Here is a 22,145-nt window from a genome sequence, read left to right as displayed (position 1 = left end):
TTTTTTCTAGGTATCATCACTTTAAATTGCTAGCTACCACAAGATAAAACAATATACAATTATAATTTCAATGAATAAAAACAGTAAAAAGATTGATTTACTTAACACAGGGTGTTTAAAAATATTTTTCAAAATTTTTTATACTCATTCTGTTGAAGTCTTTTCTTAACAACAAAAAATGAGTTGTCAAAAGTATTTCAGACTTTCCAAACTATTAAAAGTGACATCTCTACTGGTTAGTTTCTAATTTCAGGACAAAATTCATAATAGAAATGCGGTATGAGCATTACTGAAAACGGTGTTTTATAATGTTCACATTTTTATCACTTTATTTGCTTAAAACTCTTAAAATATATAATGTACATAATGTATTTATTAATTCATTTGAATGTATACTCATTTCCAAACAAAATGGTAGTATTTGAAGGAGAATGCTTTAGTTTTTAAAATGACTATTTTAGCAGAACCCTTTTGAAATCTGTAATTATCCAAAGTATTTTATCGTCCATGTGTATTGCTAGGATAAGGATTCTGTCAGGTGTGATCTAAGCCATAACATTTTCAAAAGCCAATAATTAAATATGAGTGTCAAATGCCCTCTTTAAAAAAAAAATTACTCTAGGTACAAGTGGCAAGCCTCCTTCTAAAACCTTCTTTAGCCCTAACAATAATACTAACTACAAGTGGTTAGCTCCCCACCAAACAAAATTTCTCTGTTAGCTACATATAAGCATCTAAAACATAATAAAAAAAATAAAAAAATCCTTCCTTAAAAAAAAATGTACATGATTTATCTCCCATGAAAAATTAATTGGTTAACTGTCCTAAAACACTAGAATGGTCTCGAAATGGTAAATTATTTTACATTAAATTTATGTGAAACCAACCCCCAATCTAAATTCTAAAATTATTTTTGTTTTGTTTCTATTGTCTTCAGGATGTTCACACATAATTTCCCATAAATCCAAAGTGAGAGTGGCAAGCCTCCCTAACCTCCCATAATAATTGCATAAAAGTCAAACTATTAAAACCACACATAATCAATCTTCTTAAAGAAAAAAACAAACAAAAAAAAACAATGCACAGTATTTATCTCCCATAGAAAAAAATGGTTAACTGCCCAAAAATGCTGACTGACCTAATATGGGGAATCATTTTACATTAAATTCTAAAATAATTTCTGTTTATCTTTCATTAAAGATTTTTTGGTGTGTTCACTAAAAAGGTAGCATCGCATATTTTGGAGAGGTGGTCAGATGACGTTGGAGAGGGGTTATCTACAATAATACCAAAGAAATATTGTAATATATTCATTTTTAAATGATCCTAGATTTAGATTTTAGATTTTTGTAAATAAAATGCGTTACAATTAAACTTTGAGTTTTCTAACTTTTCTTTTTATGAATACATAGCATTTTTAAGGAATTGTAACATATTTATGTACATTTACTGCAGATTATTTGGAAACCATTGATTTCTGGATATTTTCAGTGGAATATTCTAATTCCTGGCACAAAAATACACTTATATAAGCAAATTTCATTGCTTAATCTTGTGTTTTAACAAAGATACAGCATTTTTACTGAAAAAGAAGTGTAAAAAATGTAACAAAATGCATATGGTCTTAAAGTGGGGAAAATATCCAAACGTGTGAATCACAAAAATGCTCATAACTTCCTTAATTTTAATCAGATTTTAAAAATTTAAAAAGATTCTTTCTTAGCTCGTCAAGCTCTTTTTATGGATGTCAATATTGAGATATTTTAAGCTATTTCAATGTTTTCATGTGTATCCTTATCTCTACAACGCCACCATTTGCCCATGCATGTAATATTGTTGCCACATATGAACTAATGCATCAGTCACTCTATAGAACCGGATTCAGACACTCTTAAATCTAATAGGTCCTACCTTGTCAACTAAGCTGTCCTTGTTTTACAAGTATTTTAATTGAATATGTTTTGATGGACTCTTAGCATAAATCTCAACATAAATACCCTTGACTAACCCAACACGCAACAAAATCTAACGTCTTCTTTGTTGAAATCTCATAATGTTGGAGAGCCTGCTACTCTGAAAGTTTCTTTCTTCGAACTGCTGGACTTTGGAATTCCGTTCCTAGATTCTGCTTCTCAATCTATACTAACAGGCAGAAATTTAAATGTAATGTGATTATATATTGTGCTGCTCAACTCCCTACTTAGTGTACCTGTAGGTATGATTCCTACATTCCCTTACATCTTGGTGGTAATTTGCCTTGTTTGAGTAAAAATAAAAATATTTTTAAATATATATATGTTACTACCATTCTTTGTTTTGTGTCACATTATCAGTAATACATATCTATGGCTGATATTACAGTTACAATTTGAATATTTCTGTATAAATTTCTATAATAGATAATTTTAGTTTTAAAATTACTAACCATCAACAAATTGCTATGTCCATTATATTTTATAACACTGTTTTAATCTATTTAATTTAAGTAAATCATTTAATATATATGTGTAGCAATTTGACAGTGTATACTATAGCTAATTCACATCATTTAAAACTCATTTTAATAAATGTTTCCTGTAGTAATGGTTTTTATCTTTGCATTTTTAATATATATTACAAATGATTTTGTCAATAAAACTTAAAGGAAAGCAATGACACAAGATGTTAACTAAAGGTAGTAAATAATAATAAATTTCAAGATTAAATTAAAAAAATATTACAATTGAAGAACTAATTATTGAAAATTACTAAAAATTACTAATTGTATGACCAAAGGACATATTTACAAAACAACAAAAAAAAAAACCCAAATTTTATGATTTTGAATATTATTCCACTACTGCTATATTAAATAATTGTTTGAAAATTTTATGGATGTAATTTTTATGGAAAAAAAAAGAAGACTCCTGGGTAACACTGGGCAGCTACAGCTAATCTATATATAAATAAAACAGATGTATGTATGTGTGGTGTGTCTGTGTGTAAATTAGTCATACATCTACGATGGTTTATAACGAGTAAAATCTTTGTTTGGATGACTGATTAACATGCACAGACATATTTGCACATTTAAATTGGTTTAATTTTATAACTTCCTTATCTATTTGTCTGGTTAGCTCAAACAGTAGAAAACATTGCTGGAATGCTAAATGAGGGAGTGCAACTGGAGCGCTAAATGTTTTGGTTTTGATTCTAGCTGATGGCACTCAAGACTCTTTTTTTTTTAACTTTTGAAATCCATACTATATATTAGATACAATATAGTATTCGGTATTCTTGCATATCTTGACCCAAATTCTTGTGAATTCCCGTCAAGCATGGATCGGGCGAGACCAGCAATCATCTGTGTCAGCCGAGCGATGTTCAAATATTGAAACGCTAACGTGACTTTTTATTTTATTTCTTTTTCTGTTATGTTTTTAGTAATTTTTAAGGTGATATTAAGGGGGGGGGGGCTTTATTTTCTGATTAGTTACTTATCTATTATTTATTTATTTTTTTTAATTCAATTTCTGGGAGTTTGATTAGCCAATGAAAAAGTGCTATCTAAATGGAAGCAGACGACATTCAAATTGGAAGAAAGTGTTACCCCCCCCCCCATGAAAACATCGATGCAGGCAATCTCATATTGTCAGAAGAAATTGCTGTCCCAAAAAATGAGGTGCAACAATTGTAAACACAAATGTTTGTTTTAAAAAAGATCGTTTGGAAAGGTTTCTCTTGGAGATGTACAAATGGACAGTGCAGACAATGGATATCCTTGCGCACAGGATCGTTTTTTTGCGCGATCCAAGTTGGAGATTCCAACAATACTAAAAATCATTTATGGGCCTTCGAAATGGCAACCTTAAAAAATATTTCCTCTACCCCATCTCCTCTATCTTTACCGTCATATGCCATTCAACAGTCGACCAAAGTAAAAGATTCCCAAGGAAATATCCTCATCTCAAGAAAGTTCTTCCGCTGGCAATTAACAACCAATAAAAAAAAATCTCTCTTTTTTTTTATTTTTTTTAATTTTTGTGCCCCCCTCCCCCAAAAAACTTGACTGAACAAAAAGTCTAGAAAAATAAAAAACAAGAAAAAAAAATATGGTTACAAAAATGAAAACAAAAAATAACTTGTACTTACACCTAACAATTATACGGTTAAAAAAAAAAAAAGTTAAATACTAAAATAAAATAAACATATTTTCATTTTTCAAGGTAGGTTTTTTGTTATTTTTGATTATTTGTATTTTTTTTTTCCGGTTTGTTTTGTTTTTGTTTTTTTTTTCATTAGTCTGCGACTGTTATGATGCTCGGCCGACACCAATGATTGCCGGTCTCACCCGATCCATGCTTGATGGGGATTCACGAGAATTCGGGTCAAATTATGCAAGAGTACCTAGTATTCAATAGAGAATTTGTTCTATAATAATAAATACGAAATCTGCATGAATTAAAATATATTAAGTGTATTTCACGACAAACAAGGTCAGTGTATAATAAATGTGTGATGAAAAAAATCTATGCTGGACTAACTGACCTGAAGTTATCATTTTCATGTTTTATTTGTAGGTGGTCTTGAATCTGAAGTGGTTGCTACTGATGGTGGCCGTTATGATGTATCTATTAACCAAAGGACGAGAATACCTGTGTACTGGGATGAGGAATCCACTCATGTTAGGCGAAGCACTTGGTTCTATAAACGAGAAGGGGACAATAAATATGTGCCTTACACAGAAGCTTTTGCCCAAAAATTAGAGGTTTGTAAGTTGATGTAATAGTACTGCCACTATGTTCAATTCTATTAAAATTTAGCCATATTGACATTTCTATTTTTTTTGTTTTATTTCTTAAATACAATTAATTTAAAATTTTCCTGTTTAGTTTTATACAATTGTAAGACACTCACTACCCAAATAAGGAAGAAACATTTCACTGCCTTCTAAACTTTTTTTTTTTTTTTTCATGATATGATCAATTAAGTACTATATTTTAAGATTGTTCAATTTTTAGCAAGTGGTTCAGTTTTGTATCTAGATTCAATGTAAACCAATTGCAGTTCATTTTTTAACCATCTCTCACCAAAAAGTTTTGTTTACAAACATATTTTGGAAATTCTGAGTAAGGGGAATAATTTTATGACAATCTTGCACATCAATCACTGAAAACACTCTCATCAATAAAATGTTTTAATAATCTGAGAATTTAGTTTTCAATTGATGCAGTAATCCAAATGAACTTTTGTAAAATTTAGCAGTTGATGAAAAACTCAGCAGGAAATATTGACACATTTTGTTAAACTTTCATAGCTAATTGAATTCCCACCAAAAATTTGAATAGCTAATTTAACACAAAAAGCTGGTGCTACCAGATCAGGCTGTCTACTGACTTCCTGAGATGAAACGCACCTACATAGATGTCTTTGTTTTTTTATTCCCTTTTGCAAAACTTAGTCATGTTCTGCGAAAACAAAAACAAAAACAACATTCTCCTCCCCTTCCCCTCCCTCGTTTTCTTTTTCCTTCACCTCCTCACCCCTTTTTTTTTTTTTTTTTTTTTTTTTTTTGCCTAGTTGGTAGGGCGATAGAACATACCAACTGCCCCCCTGCAGAGGGTAAAAATCCTTCAATGGGACCACCAGTTGACCGTTGGTGGCAACCCGTAATGCATTAAGAACGGAATCCTGGTGGTTGAGTGGAACATGCCTAGGAAATAATAACATGATACTACAACACACCACTTTGGCCCTTACTAGGCTAGACGGGAGGTTGGATAGGCCCGATCCAATCAATCGGTTGGTCATGACAAGCACTAATTCAGACAATCCAAACAAAAACACACAAACACTCAACATAAACAATAAACTGAGTTAATAAGCGATGGCTGAAGGGTCAATCAAGCTGGGAAAAAGGTAACCATCAGGAATAATAAAAATACAGGGAAATCCCATACTTGGGTGGGCATAACCATATATTGTGAATGCTTGGAAACCTCCCCATGCTTGAGTATACCAGCTATGTAGCCCTGGAGAACCGAGGCGAATGGGATTTACCCCCTCATAGTTCTTCCCCATAAGGGGCTCCGAGGAGGGTGGGGAGCATGGCTGATGAATTTTTCAAAAATTATTATGAATGCCAAAAAATCCAAGAGACCACACACAGAAATAGACTCTGACAGCGACAATGAAGATACAAACTTTCCAAGATTCATCGTGCTAGAAGCAACGTCTAATATACCGTTAACTAAAATGTCACCCTTCATTATCCAAAAGGTAATATCAAGCAAAATAACACCTAAAAATGTCAAAAAATTAAGGAATGGTACCATATTGGTAGAAGTACAAAATAAAAAACAGGCCAAAACTCTACTTCAACTACAAAAATTGCATGAAACAAACATCAAAGCTTATCCACACCAAACACTAAACTACTCCAAAGGAGTCATAAAAAACCAGGAAATCTCCGTCTGCACAACAGAAGAAATCAAAACAGAACTAAAAAACCAAGGGGTCACAGATGTAAAAAGAATCACATTTAAAAAAAAAGGAGAGGTAATATATACAAACACTTATATATTAACATTCAATTATCCTCAAATACCAGAGACCATCAATATAGGTTATGAAAGAACGAAAATAGAACAATACATTCCAAAACCTTTACAATGCTACAACTGCCAAAAGTTTGGACATAATAAAGACCAATGTCTAAGATTCTTCACATGTGGAAACTGCAGTGAAAAAAACCCAGACCACGATGAAGAAGACTGTCCAAATAAAACCAAATGCACAAACTGTCAAGAAGAGCACCACTCTCACTCAAAACAGTGCAAAATATATAAGCAAGAGAAGGAAATAATAACAATCAAATATCAAAAAAATATAACCTTCCAAGAAGCCCGCAAAGAAGTCACAAATCGCACCAAAAACTCATATGCCACAATAACCCAACAAGCAAACAAAATGTACAACTACAATGAACTAAACCTTGCTCCAGAAATTGCAAACCTAGCAAAAGAACTAAAGAACATACTTGAAGAATTAAAATCTTTTTTATCAGAACTGAAAATAAATTCTAACAGCCAAATAAAAGTCAGAAACGAACAACCCAGTATAAAAGAAAACGAAACAAAGGAAATCAGAAAAACTTCCATCAATATTGAGGAATCAATCTCTAAAGAAATGAAACCTCCTCAATTATCAAAACGTGAAAGATCCAAGTCACTAACAAGGACAAAAACAGATGTTAAAAATAAACACACAACAACAGAAAAAATGGAAATAGAACAGAACAACAAAAAAACTACCCCCCAAAAACAAAATGACAAACCAAAAACAGAATTAGTATTAATTGGAAATGAAAATAAATTTGAACTAGTTGAAACTGGTAGCCAAAAAAGACAGTCAAGACAAAGTAAATCTAAAAGTCCCAGACCAAAACCCAAAAAAAGCCTCTCACCAGAAACAAGAAACAGACCATCCACTTCCAAAAGAAACACCCAAACTAACATCGAAACTATGGACGTAGACATAAACACCAACAGTCCAAAACCAAAAGAAAATATAAACCATGACTAACAAAATCCTACAGTGGAACATAAGAGGATTAAAAATTAATATCGAAGAAATGCAAATACTTATCAAATCCTTATGTCCTGCAATAATTTGCCTACAGGAAACACACTTAAAAGAAAATGACAAAATTAACATAAAACACTACTCAATATACAACCACATAAACAAATTATCATGCAAAGCCACCGGTGGATCATCAATACTGATAAACGAAAACATTCCACACAGCAAAGTGAACTTAAAAACAAATATGCAAGCTGTTGCAATAACTGCAACACTACACAAAACAGTAACCCTATGCTCACTCTATATACCACCAAATGAAACAATAAACGAAACAGAATTAAACAATATAATCAAACAACTACCTAAACCTTTTCTACTGTTGGGAGACTTCAATAGTCACAATATATGGTGGGGCAGTAAAAAAAACAACAAAAGAGGCCAAACCATAGAAAAAATAATTAACCAAAATGATCTATGCCTACTCAACAACAAAGAGAATACATATATGCACCCACCAACGGGAACCCTATCAGCAATCGATATAACACTATGTGACCCAACTATATACATGGATTATAGCTGGAGAACACATAAGGATACATGCGGAAGTGACCACTTCCCAATCATAATAGAAAACGAGAATCCCAAGCCAGAAGACAAAACACCCCGCTGGAATTTACAAAAGGCAAATTGGGAAAATTTCCAAAATACATGTCAATACAGATTAATACCTGAAGCGAATCCTGACTTAGAACACATCACATATTTCAGCAACACCCTACTCACAATAGCCGAGGAGAACATACCAAAAAGTTCCACTACTACAAAATATAACAAACCCTGGTACAATAAAGAATGCAAAGAAGCTATAAGAGCCAGACGTGCAAACCTAAGGAAATTCAAAAACAGTCCAACGAAAGAAAATTTGGACACCTATAAAAACAGCAAAGCCAAAGCACGGAAAACTATCAAAGAATCAAAACGGAACTCGTGGAAAGACTATGTAACAAAAATTAATCAAAACACAAAACCCAAAAAAGTATGGGAGATGGTCAGAAAAATAGCAGGAAAAAATACAAAGAACCCTATTAAACACCTTATATGCGACAACACAAAGATTACCGACAAACAAAATATCGCAAATAAATTAGCAGAACAATTCTCAATGAACTCATCATCAAAAAACCAAAATAAAAAATTCCAAGCTATAAAGAAAAATGAAGAAAAAATAAAAATAAACTTCAAATCAAAAAATGAAGAAAACTACAATCAATTATTCAACAGTGCAGAACTAGAGGAGGCAATAAACAAATCTCCCGATACAGCAGTCGGCCCCGACGAGATCCATTATCAATTCCTCAAAAAACTACCAAAACCATCACTGGACTACTTATTACAAATTTACAATGAGATATGGATAACTAACAACATTCCAAAAAACTGGAAGCAGGCAACAGTAATCCCAATACCCAAACCAAAAAAAGACCATACAAACCCAACAAACTACCGACCCATTGCACTAACTAGTTGTTTGTGCAAAACTTTTGAGAGAATGATTAACGAAAGGTTAAATTGGTACTTGGAAAGCAAAAATCTAATTACAGAAAGCCAGTCGGGTTTCAGGAAAAATAGAAGCCCCACCGATCACTTAATAAAACTGGAAACACGCATAAGAGAAGCATTTGCAAAAAAAGAACATCTAATAGCAATTTTTTTTGACATCCAAAAGGCGTATGACACCGCTTGGAAATACGGAATCCAAAAAGACCTGTATGAACTAGGACTTAGGGGTAGAATGCCAGAAATTATCAGAAATTTCTTAACAAATAGAAACTTCCAAGTACGGATGGACAACACTTATTCAGTCCAAAAAGATCAAGAAATGGGGGTCCCCCAAGGCAGTATCCTGTCTGTCACCCTCTTCAACATTAAAATAAACAATATCATAAAAAACATAGACCCAGGAATTGAAAACGCCCTATACGTGGACGACCTACTTATATACTACCAATCTAAATATATACAAACAGCCGAACGCAAACTACAACTCTGTCTGAATAAAATAAACAAATGGGCCATAGAAAATGGATTTACATTCTCAGAGGAAAAAACTAAATGCATCCACTTTTGCAAATTACGAAAATTCCACCACGACCCCAACCTGAAACTGGATAACAAGAACATCCCACTCACCGACCAACATAAATATTTAGGTATTATATTCGATAAAAAATTGAACTTTATACCGCATATAAAATATTTAAAAGCAAAATGCCAAAAGACAATGCAATTGATCAAAGTCCTAGCACACACCGATTGGGGTGCAGACAAAGTCACATTATTGAAATTATACCAAACTCTAATCAGATCTAAAATGGACTATGGATGCTTCATCTATGGAGCAGCAAGGAAGTCCTACATAAAAGAACTAAATACAATCCATCATCAAGGATTAAGATTAGCCTTGGGAGCATTTAGAACCTCTCCAGTAGAAAGCCTCTATATAGAGGCCCATGAGCCTCCACTGATTCTAAGACGACAGAAGTTAGCGCTACAATATTACCTAAAGCTGGTATCGTGTCCAACAAATCCTGCATACCAATGTACCCTCCACCCACAATACACACATCTCTTCAACAAGAAAGAAAATATCATCAAGCCCTACAGCCTCCGGATAAAAAACCTTCTCACAGAAGCCCAAATGGACATTACAAAAATACATAAATATAACAAATCAAAAACTCCACCCTGGATGATCAAACAACCACACATAATATTAAAATTAAATAAATATCCCAAAACGAAAACCCACCCATCAACCTTCCATGAAGAACTACTTATCATCCAGAATACATACAAAGAATATACACAAATTTACACTGACGGATCAAAAGATGGAGATAAAGTAGGATGCGCAGCCATCCACAAAAAAATAAAACTAAAGAAAAGGCTCCCAAACGAATCTTCTATTTTCAGCGCAGAAGCAACAGCCATAGATTCGGCACTGAATATAATAACCAATGATGACCATCAAAAATATATCATATTTACTGACTCACTTTCAATACTCATATCTCTAAAAGAAAAAAAAATGACAAACCCACTTATTACAAAATTGCTAAACAAAATAGATGCCATAACCATGAAAAAAAACATTATCTTTTGCTGGATACCAAGCCATATCGGCATATACATGAATGAACAAGCAGATAAGGCAGCAAAGGAAACTCTGCAACAAAACCACATAAGTGGAAAAATCCCCTATACAGACCTAAAGACTAAAATAAACACATTTTTGAAGAGAAAATGGCAAGAAAACTGGAGCTCATGCACCAAAAACAAACTATTCCAAATAACACCAAATATTGGAACGAGAAACACCAAAAAGTTAACAAGAAAGGAAGAGGTAGTAATGACCAGACTGCGAATAGGTCACACTCACATCACCCACTCACATCTACTAAAAGGGGAGGAGACACCAAACTGTATAACGTGTCAAGAACCCTACACAATACACCATATACTGACAAACTGCATTGACCTTGAACAAATCCGAACAAAGTATTACCAAGAAAAAAATCTGAAAACAATATTAAACAAGATTGATCCCCAAAAAATTATCAATTTTCTGAAAGAAACTAAAATATACTCAAAAATATAAGGAAAGACCCCCCCCCCCCCAAAAAAAAGAAAAACCTTAAGAAGAACAAACCAATATTTAACACAACATAACGAACCTTTCGGCATTAAATGACCCCAAAGTGGTTGATATGCCGTAAAACAGAACAAACAAACAAACAAACAAACAAACACAAAAAGATTATAATTTTAAAATAATAAAAAAAAAATAACCAAAAACTTTAGAGGTTGGAGTAAATATGTTTTCTAAAATGTTTTTCTAACAAAAACAATTATGTCTTTAGCTTTGATGCTCTTATTAAAAACCTCTGCATTTTTTAATTAGAATCTCTTTAAATCTTCATATTTCAAATACTGATTGAAATATTTTTTCTTCACATATATTATTACTGGTTATATAATCTTTTGCATCTTTCATGCAGGAGGAGTATAAGAATGCTGTTTTGAACAATGTGTGGCACAAGCGGCTTGAGTTTCCAGGAGGAGAGACGATTGTGATGCACAATCCTAATGTCATCGTACATTTTCAGGCTTCGTCACAACCAGATGAATGGGGAACTGTACATGTAAGTCTAAGCTTATTGAGGCAACTATACTCTTCTTTGCATGCATACATATAGATATATAATTGGCAGATGTACTCTGTGTTTCCTGGACATCAAATATGTTTAACGTAATTGTTAAAACTTAAGAAAGGTGTGAATCCCTTCCCACATTCTGCCCATTTAATAGTATGGTTACTAGTCTCCTAGAAATTTGTTTGTAAAAAGGAAACATTTTAGAAAAACAGTTTCAGACAAAAGGAGTTCCAGATAAATGTAGTTACAGAGATTTAAAGTTGATCACCATTCTGTACTGTTGTTTTCATTTGTGTCATAAGTTTGTTTTTTTTGTTTTTTTTCAAATAGATGCTTTATATTGATGATTTACCTGTGAAACAAGGGAAGGCCTACTTAAGTTAAAGACTTGGAGAATGTTATGGAAAGGTCTGAGAGTGAATATTACCCAAACCAAAGCGATTATCAGTGGTTATAGTGTTGGAAATTTCCCTGTTCAGTTTGTGGAAGGGGAGTGAGGATCAATTCAATTTTTTGTAATATTTATCAGCATTGAGTACACATGTGTAATGAAATTACAAGTAGGTTGAGAGAGGATAACCAATTTATATGTAAAAAGTATAAGACGACAGAGATGGATGATAACTTTGATGTGGATGATCAAGTTTATTTTAAATGCTTATTGAGGTTGTTCAAAAAGTTTTTATCATTGGAACATTGGGAAGAGTCGGTGCTTGATAGAGAAGTGGAATGGAGTAAATTCTGGGAACATCTGCTATTACTAATCATTGCTGTTAGTCACAGTAAAAATTATGCATGTGTGTGTAGAGTATGATAACATATGGAAGTGAAATTTAAACAGTGAGGGTTGAGGATATGTGTTGCAAATGATATAATCCGTATAATGGATGTGTAATGTGAATCTTGAAGACAGGCTTAGATCTGACAACCTCAGAGGAAGATTAAATCTGAAGAGTATAAAGAGATGTGTGCAGAACAGGAAACTTCTTTAGTCTAGTTTAGTCACATTGAAAGAATAGATGAAAATGCTTGGGTTAGATGTAGAACAGTTGAGCTAGCAAGGTTAGCTGCCAAGGAAAATATGAGAAGTGAAAATGATGAGTTTAGGAGAAAGATAAAGACTCGGTCAGAGATAGGAATTCAAGTATTACTAGCTTGGTTCACTTCACAAAGTTTGCGACTTTTTTTTACTTCTGTTCACCTTTAACAAGTCATATTGAATGTAAGGGGCTACTATATGGGACCGTGCCTAGAAAAGATTAACATGTTCATTTACATTACATTTAAACTTCTGCATTTCAGTACAGTCAGGGAAACAGGTAGCAAGAAGGAAATTCAAAGTCTAGCTGTGTGAGGGAAGAAACTATTAGAGTAGAAAGCTTTCTGGCATTTAGGGACCTCAACAGTGAAGAGGTGGGATTTTGTTGCCAAGTGAGTTTATCGGGGATATATATACATTGAGGGAGACAAGTGTAACGACTTCATCAGAGCACATTCCATTAAAATATTTGTAAAACATGCACAGAGGTGCAACATTGTGGCGATGGGACAAGGGTTGGAGCTTAGTTGATAAAGTAGGACCTTTTAGATTGAAAACTGTGTTTCAGACCCTATCCAAGAGGGAGAGGCTAGTGGTAGATGCACCAGCCCAGATGTGGCAACAATACTCTGTGTATGGGCAAATGGTAGCCTTGTAGAGATGTTATTCAGGTCTTCATAGAACTTGTCCTTGAGGTCATCAGGGTTTGTCATCCTAGGAGCGTATGCACTGACAAGAGTAGCAAACTTCTTTCCATTTGAGAGAGGGAGTCTCAGTGTCATTAGACGGTCATTCACTCCTTTTGGAGGTTCAACCAGTTTACTCACAAGTGCATTTTTTACTGCAAAGCCAACTCCTGCCTCACACCTCTCCTCTGGTCCTCTGCCACTCCAAAAGAAAGGATAACCCTGACCTGTTTCATTAATTTCACCTTCATCTACCAGTCTTGTTTCATTTAGAGCAGCAATGTCAATATTGTACCTGGCGAGTTCGCTTGCAATGAGTGCAGTGAGTCTTTATGGTCTGTCTAGGTTATTTCTGTCCAAAAGTATACGAATATTCCATGTCGCAATCTTGATAGGTATTTTTTTTCTTTATTTCAACCGCATTATTAGGGTTCTCACTGACCATGGTAAGCCATCCAGGATACAGTGGCAATGTTTGGGGCACCTTTTCTAGCCCGTTCCCCATGCCATGGGTGTGAGCAGTGCTGTCCTAAAGAGGGCTGCTCAGACACTGACGACTGCCGAACTCCATTTCTGCTCCCATTAGTGGAGACCGACCCTATGGCCTGAGTCGTTTGTGTTCAGGTTTGCGACTACGACTTCCAGTGTGCCCACACCTATCGCTTTGCCGCTCACCAAAAGCCACAGGACTTGACGGAAGTGAGGGGGGATGATGGATGACATGTACTGGGAGTTTGTTTAAAGTGAAGCTTGTTTGTGCAGAGCCAGCCTCACTCTCTCAACCCAAACCCACCTGGTCCAGCGGCAAGACAGGGTCGAGACAGCTGGAGGCCAGGTAGGGATGCAGGAGCTGCGGAAAGGAGATGAGGATGCCAACCAACCACCTATGGGGCTCCACTCCGAGGTCCACGGCCAAAGTCCTCCTCCTTGTGGTTCGCCCTGGTCATGGATGTATAGAAGTTACTCTAAACAGAGTTCAATCCTGCCTGTTGGTCCAGTCTGCACCAGCACCGTCCCTTCACAAGGTTTGGCAAGCCTGCTGAAGCCAGTACCAGGGTATAGCTCTTGGAGCTAACATGTGAGAGATTTAGGAGATACGTGAGGACCAGTGACCCCTGTTCGCCCTGTTGAACGCAGCAAGCTAGGAATCGAAAGGTACTACCTCTACCAGAGCTCCCTATACCCTTGTAGAGGTACAGGATACTTGAAACATTAATTTAAAATAATGAACATTTAATTCATGAGTTTGTTGTAAACTCAACAAAATTCATATAGATGGATGATTTTTGATAATTTTGATACAAATTAATTTTTCAATTGTGATCATAAAGAAAAAGAAAGATGTCAGTTTGCTATTTTACTTGCAATTTAGAAATTGATTATTAAAAATAAAGACTTTCTTTAAAGAAAGAATCATTTAAACACAAATGCTAAATATCACAAATAAAACAATATTATAAAACAGAACTGTTTTTTATATTAAAATAAAAGCAATCATTGAATTAAAAAACAAAAAATAATCGTTAGCTAATAAAATGTCCTTTTTCAAAACCAATATGCAAATTGGTTAACTGTGCCTGATATCACATACAGAAATATGTAAAAAAGATGGTGTGACTATCGAGTTGAAATAGAGCATTTTGACTTTAGTTTTAGTGTGAGAAATTGGCCCAACTTCAACATTTATTCATATATATATATACACACACACGCTAGTGGAACTATTGGATACCTGACATTGCCCAGAAAAAGTAAACACAAGAAAATCTAATTCTGAATTATATTCTTAATTTCTAAAATTATGTATTTTCAAATTATGAATAAAGTAAAATATTGTCTCTTTGTTTAAAGCATTCAGAATCATATTCAAATTATCTTTTCTTTAAAAAAGTCTCCATTATTTTGTATCTATCCACTTATATATAAAAGGCACTTTGTGCGTGAGTTCATTCCCTATGGACTTGAAAATGGCTGGGCTGATTTTTTAAATTTCACACAAATGTACTTTATAAATCTGGCAGTGTTCTTACATAGGTTTTGTACTGGAATGCCCCCAATAAGTATCAAATATTGATAATTGAAGAAATCCAATTAAAGAAGGAATGATCCGATTTTGACTAAAGTTAACCCTCTGATACAACCTAACATCACAAGTGAATTTGAGAATTTTAATTACATCACAAGCAGAAGGGTCCAATGTTTAAAATCAACAGTAGTTTCTTTGATAAGTTCTAAATGAATATTTCTGTTTAGAGCATAATTGAACCATCATAATTGATATTTGCATTTTAAACCTGAATTCAAGCCATTATATAAAATAATTTTATAGAATCAGCAGTAGGTTCTCTACAGTGCAATGTAGACTACAATGTATTGTGGACTAAGTCACAGTCACTGCAGGAAGGCATGTGAAGCTTCCTCCCGGTGCAACGCAATGGGTCCCCAACTAGAGCAGGCAATCAATCGATTTGATTGAAAAATGGTTGATTTCACAAATTTTGATGACAATGAAAGTATTTCAAGTGTTGAATATTCATTGATCCTCATTCAATCCTGGACAATGTCAGGTCTCCCTGTGAGTATTAAATATATGATAAATGGTAATAGAATGCATAAAGCATTTAGCTATAAAATTTTACTGCTGTTTCACTGGTTGTCAAAACTGTTTCATTTGCATGAAATAATAATCCCAAGTGCGTTGGAATTGTCCATATTAGATTCATAAGGGTACACTCTCTTGTCTTATTCACAAGTGTGGCTACTGTTTTACCTCATAGTTTAACAAACAACCTCCTCTGTTTACATGTGATACCTGTCTTCTCTAATTTAGCTTTTTTTTAGATTCTTCCATTCTTATTCAGAATTAATAGTTTTGGGCCATATTTTTAACTTGGAAAAAGTATATCATTAATGTTTAGTTGCTTCTGAATGTTATCTTGCTGTTGTTGTCTGCAGATTAAAAAAAAATAGAACTTTACTGTAAATTGACAATACACCTGAGGTGACATCAGCCGAAACTTTGTATAGATATAAATGATAACAATAGTCAGGAGATAATACAATGTAAATAATTCCTCATCTGAAATTTCCGACAAAAATTGTCTTATTTTTTATATTCTAGTTATTATGTAAAGTCATGTTTCTTAAAACATAAACCTGAAAATATTGTTTAGGTTTTGATTTTAAAGAAATTTTCTGTAAACTTTTGTTTCATACAATTTATTATGATATACATTTTATCAGTTATAGTAAATTATTTTTTATTATATACGGCATAATCACATTGACTGACCGGTTCTTGTTAGATCATCAAAATTAAGGAGTCTGAATGATAATTTGGGAATACCGTGTGCCGTATGTGGGAGAAAAAAACTAACCTTTTAAGTTTCCTTAGAATAGAAATAGCAGACACCATAACTTTCAGCACTGGACAAGGCACACACTGCTACTTAATTTGACATTCATAGTTTTTAAATAATAATAAGTACATTTCTCCTACGTCCATCAAAATAAAACTTATATAATTGGATTAACTATTGAAATTTACTTTAAGATATTTTAATATTTTTGTTGTGATTTTGTATATTCAAAGAAATCACTATTTAAATCCAACTATTAATGACACAATCTGTCAGCATAGCATGCCCGCTGGCAGTAGATCACTTTTTGCAAATAAGCTGTCAGTATGTTTACTTGAAATGGAAGTTGTATCCATCAATGATGTTTCTAGTTATTTTAGCTAATCTGGAAAAAGAATTGTCTTTGCTATGGAATTTGAACACAACATGTATGTCTTTCCAGTCAAAAGTTAGAATATCTCAAAGTTGAGGCTTTGTAGTACAAAGATAAATAAAGATAGAAATTGTGTTCAAACGCTATTTAATAGCAAATTTTATTTCTTTTGTCCTAAAATTTGAAAAGAATTGGATAAAAACTTTATGCAGGAGTCGATAGAAATAGTGACAAGTGCATATAAATATAATTTATTGTGCATTGTCACACGCACAAAAAATGTGTAAACAAAATGTTCATCAACTAACTTACAAACATAAAGTATTCATTTTATTTTGTTATTATTTAGAAAACATAAATTTTTAATTATGAAAAGGAAAAGAATATTTAAAAAAAATATTAATTATTTGAAAAAGAATAACCAACAATGACCATGCTTTTAAATGAGTTGAAACACACAAATCACTTATCCAGTTAAGTAAAAAAATAACTTTTATTGGGTTCGTTTTGCAATCTACAGAGGTATAAAAAAAAGTGGTCAAAAAATAAATATATAACAAATAAATGTTACCAAATAATATTTCACATGATGATAAAGCCTTACCTCCCATTTTTTTAACTGTTTTTTTATGATGCTTCTACTTAAAGCTGTTAAAAGGAAACTTAATTATGCTAATTAGTTTAATGTACTTGAAAACATAATTCTGATTTGTACAAAATTTCCTTTAATTTGATATGCTACAAGCCATAATAATAATTAATAATTTCTTTGAATCGTCTAGTGGTGGCCATTTTGGATTTCCCGCTCGCCATCTTGGGTTTTTCATGATGCGGTAATGACAAATGATAATGTCCATCAGAATAATAATTCCTATGATGATAAAGCCTTACTTACCATTTTTCTTAGCATTTTTTATGATGTTTCTACTTAAAGCCGTTAAAATAAAACTGAAATATGCTAATTAGTATGTAAGTTACCAAGTGAGATGGTCGTAAATAAAGCCAACTGAACCTTCATGGCATTCTGATAATGTCTTCAAAATTTTGTCATAATATCTTAAAGATTTGAAGATACTGTTTTTTAAAGATGGGTTTGTCTGTAAATTGCACAAATTTCCTACCATTTTCAGTCACAAGCTGCGTTTGAATAGGACTGACTTAAGGCAAAATGTCCAGTGAATCACATGCTTTTTGATACTTTGAATGGTCATAACTTCAGTTCTAATCGGCCGATTTAAAAAACTAAAGATAATATTTCTTTGTTTTTTATGCTCTTTTCAATAATGCTTGATTTGAGTTTATTTGATCTAAAGAAAAAATAGTGCAGTATTGCTACTTAGAAAGTTTATTTGAAGCCAACCAACTCTGTCCATCAGGGTGAATATCGCAACAAGTACCAGGATACCAGTATTTTGTATTAAATGTATAAAATGAAAGAAAGTCTTATGGGAATAATTCATTTACATAAATTAGAAAAGATAGAAAAAATTGAACTTGGAATTAATTTTTTGTATTATTTAATATTCTACTAACTGTGCCTACTTGATGTTGTCCAGGATACTGTCAAATTATAGTTTTTCATTTTTGTTTGCACATTTTAAAACTTATTCTGATTAGTCGGGAGCAAATTTTAATTGGTTAGCTTAAATACTAGATGCAACTTTAAAATCAATCCAACTCTATAAAATTAAAAAAAATGTTTTTAAAAGTTTACTTCAATTAATAACACTTCTTATGGTTCATGGACCAAATCAACCTAATCTTAATAATTAATCTCCATTTTTTAAAAGAAATATTTGAGCAAATCTCATTTCTTTTTATCTCCTCCAATTTTCTCTTAATCTGTTAAATATTATTCTTTGCACTGTTTTTAGATGAGGATTAATAATTTGCATTATTTGGACTACTGTTATCTTAAGTGATATTCTCACAATATTTTGGCTGATGTAATCTCCCATGTTCAAGTGTATCTTGTCAAACTTTTGAATCTGTACAGTATTTCAAATGGAACCTTTTATTTAATGCGCGGTTGTATCATGCTACCATTCAGTCAGCCATGACTAGGTAAATGTCTTTAGTAATTCACAATTGTGTTCTTAGTATTGCAATCGTCAGTGTTGGCAAAACAATCTTCTACTTCAGTCATGACTGATAGATTGAGAACAATCAATGGATTAGATAAAGGGTTCCGTTCAAAATTCCATACAGATTCCCAAGATATACTTGTAGAAGTTTGGAGATTACATTGACTGAAATGTTATGAGAATAACACTTAAGATGAGAACAGTTACTGAATAATCCAAATAATATAGAATATTATTCTTTCCACGGCTTTTTGCAAAGGATTTTCTGCTTTATGCTACTGATTCCATGCCGTAATTATTTAAAAAAAATAACTTCTACATATTTTTCTTAAAAGGATTAAAAAAAACTTTTGTTTATCTTATTGTGACTTTTGATATTCAAGGAATTTTTCTGTTTCCCTATTTTAATGCCCAATTCTTCATTAAATGATACGCTTATCCTTCTTCATCTCCTTATCCAATGGAGCTAAATTTTGCCACTTTTATTTGGGACAATTTCCACTTGCAGCTTTCCTCATCCAACAATGAACCACTCTATCAGAGTATCCAGGTAGGTGCGGCACTTGCAGCTTCCCCATCCCTTTTGTTTTAGCCTTGCTACTTATTTTCTTTCTCTTCTGCCTTTGTCCTCACATTTGAGGAGTGTGCGCCTCGTCCTTAGTTCAGTTGTCTTTTTCTTCCATGACTTTAACTGTTTTCATAAAATTCCAGATGAGTATTTAATTTGGTATGTAAAGTGAAATACAGATTTTTTTCAGTCCGTGTTATTCACACAATGAAAATGGAATTCCAGTCTATTTCATTGATTTCATAATATATTCACCCAGGTTTTCTTTCTTTTTATATATATTACTTAACCTAAAGAAAGAAAATATTTATGTGCAAGTATTTAGTTTTAATCAATGTACATCCCCTGCACAAGCTCACACAAAAGGTGATTATTGATAATTATTGATAATTATTGATAAATTGATAAATTATTGATAATTATTGATAAATTGATAAATTAATAATTATTGATAATTATTGATAATTATTGATAAATTAAATTTTCATATTAAAAAATATACAGTTTGTGTTTTTTTAAATTAGATTAGTTACAAACATTATTTTATTTATAAGAGGTAAATATATTTTTTTATAACTAGTTTTGGATGTTTTAATGAAAAAATATTATTTTCAATTCTATTTGAAAATATTTTGTTTGTTTGAAAAGAAGCAGTTGAGTCATTTTCAGATATGGTATAGCACTAAACCTATTTATTTTGTCTGTCAGGCATAGTTAGAAGGCTGTCCACTTTCAACACAAATTAGTTTTCTAAACAATTAAAATAACATTTTCAACCCAGCATCATTTATTAATGTAATAAATTAATTGGAAATGAAAAGGGAAATAAAATCATTATTTTACTATGAATCCTTCTATAATTTTTTGATTTTGTTTCATTAGATTTTAGATATTAGATAATATTCAGTGTATTTATACAAATGCTGAGATAAAATTATTTAAAAACTATTTTATTTAATTTTAGAAAAAAAAATGTCTTATTTAAGCACTAAAATTTCAGATTATTTATACAAATATTTAAAAAATTGTTTGTATTTTTAGCAGGGTGTTCAATTTTCTATATAAATTTTACAAATCGTCATTAAGAGTTTAAAATATTAAAAAATTTTTTAAACATTTTAGAGGGATGAGAGGGATTGTTGTAATAGGTTTGACAAACTTTGAGGTGGAGGTAAACTTTGTCTAGCTCTGCCAAACACATTTCTGTTGAAAACCTCATAAAATGTGAAAAAGATTCTGTGAAACTTAATGATATTGGAATGTATAAGATTTTTATTTAATCAGGATTTTTTTAATTAAAAAATGATCAAAAAAGATTAGAATCTGAATAATATTCTGCTTATTCCTTCCTTGGTCCATACGTTATGCTTTAAAAAGGCCAATCTAGAAACCCTGGACAAGAATGAGAGTGGCCTCACATTCATTTAGTTCTGTTTTTGAATATCATTATAACAATACATGATAATAATGATCATTGTTGTAATCATGTGTGAAAGGAACTCCTAGTAATTTTGATGTATAGAGGTTCTTCACTAAAGAAAGAAGTCAGCAAAATGTTACACAAAAAAAATGGGAGCATTCGAAAGAAACAGAGCCTTTGTTGTAGCCTTGTTTTCGAATATCATAATATATGATCATTGTTGTAGACAATTTAATGAAACAATGTTAAAAAATTTTTCTTCTAGCTACTCCTTTTTAACCTTATGGTCTATTTTATTTTTTTTATTTTTGTACACTTTTTAATCTGAGTGAATAGGTTACTTTTTTATTTTTGTACACTTTTTAATCTGAGTGAATAGGTTACTTTTTTATTTTTGTACACTTTTTAATCTGAGTGAATAGGTTACTTTTTTTATTTTTTTTGTAAGATTAGTATTTTTATTTTGAAATTTTCGTTTTCACTTTCCAAATACATCAGATTTTGTGTCTGTTAACAAAGAAGAATAATAAGTTTTGTTTTCTGATAAAAATCAATAATTCCTTTAGGAGACTGAAGCGTCTGTCCTGACTCAATGAAATTCATGATGGTCTTAATTTTCTTGAATTTTACACAATGTTTGCGATTGCCAGTTGTTTGATTGGCTAAGCATTTGAAGTCGGCTAGAATAGCGCTGTCCATAAACTGCCAAAGTACTAAAAAAATTATTAAAGAAAAATATTTATTTAGAAGTTTACAATAAAAATAAATTAAAAAAAAATGTTTTTTTCACTTAATGTCATGGTGGTACATGTGGTCAAAGTAAAACTTAATAT

The 22,145-nt window shown here is 32.3% G+C and overlaps 1 protein-coding gene across 4 annotated transcripts in view; it reads left to right on the top strand.

Annotated features, from left to right (window-relative positions):
• LOC145267167 (triacylglycerol hydrolase DDHD2-like) overlaps positions 1 to 22,145 on the top strand; it is a 118,761-nt gene that overhangs the window by 28,753 nt on the left and 67,863 nt on the right. For 2 of the 4 annotated variants that reach the window (XM_080123217.1, XM_080123216.1), the window contains exons 4-6: positions 4,560 to 4,747; positions 11,628 to 11,771; positions 19,833 to 19,874. In XM_080123217.1, the coding sequence (XP_079979343.1) occupies positions 4,560 to 4,747; positions 11,628 to 11,771; positions 19,833 to 19,874 (374 nt within the window). The remainder of the gene's footprint in view (positions 1 to 4,559; positions 4,748 to 11,627; positions 11,772 to 19,832; positions 19,875 to 22,145) is intronic. The other 2 variants (XM_080123219.1, XM_080123218.1) reach the window with 1 other exon arrangement.

Source organism: Euprymna scolopes, chromosome 42 (genome assembly GCF_053919585.1).
Source record: "Euprymna scolopes isolate OS-2025 chromosome 42, ASM5391958v1, whole genome shotgun sequence".
NCBI lineage: Eukaryota > Metazoa > Mollusca > Cephalopoda > Sepiida > Sepiolidae > Euprymna > Euprymna scolopes.
This window is presented reverse-complemented; position numbering and strand designations above follow the sequence as displayed.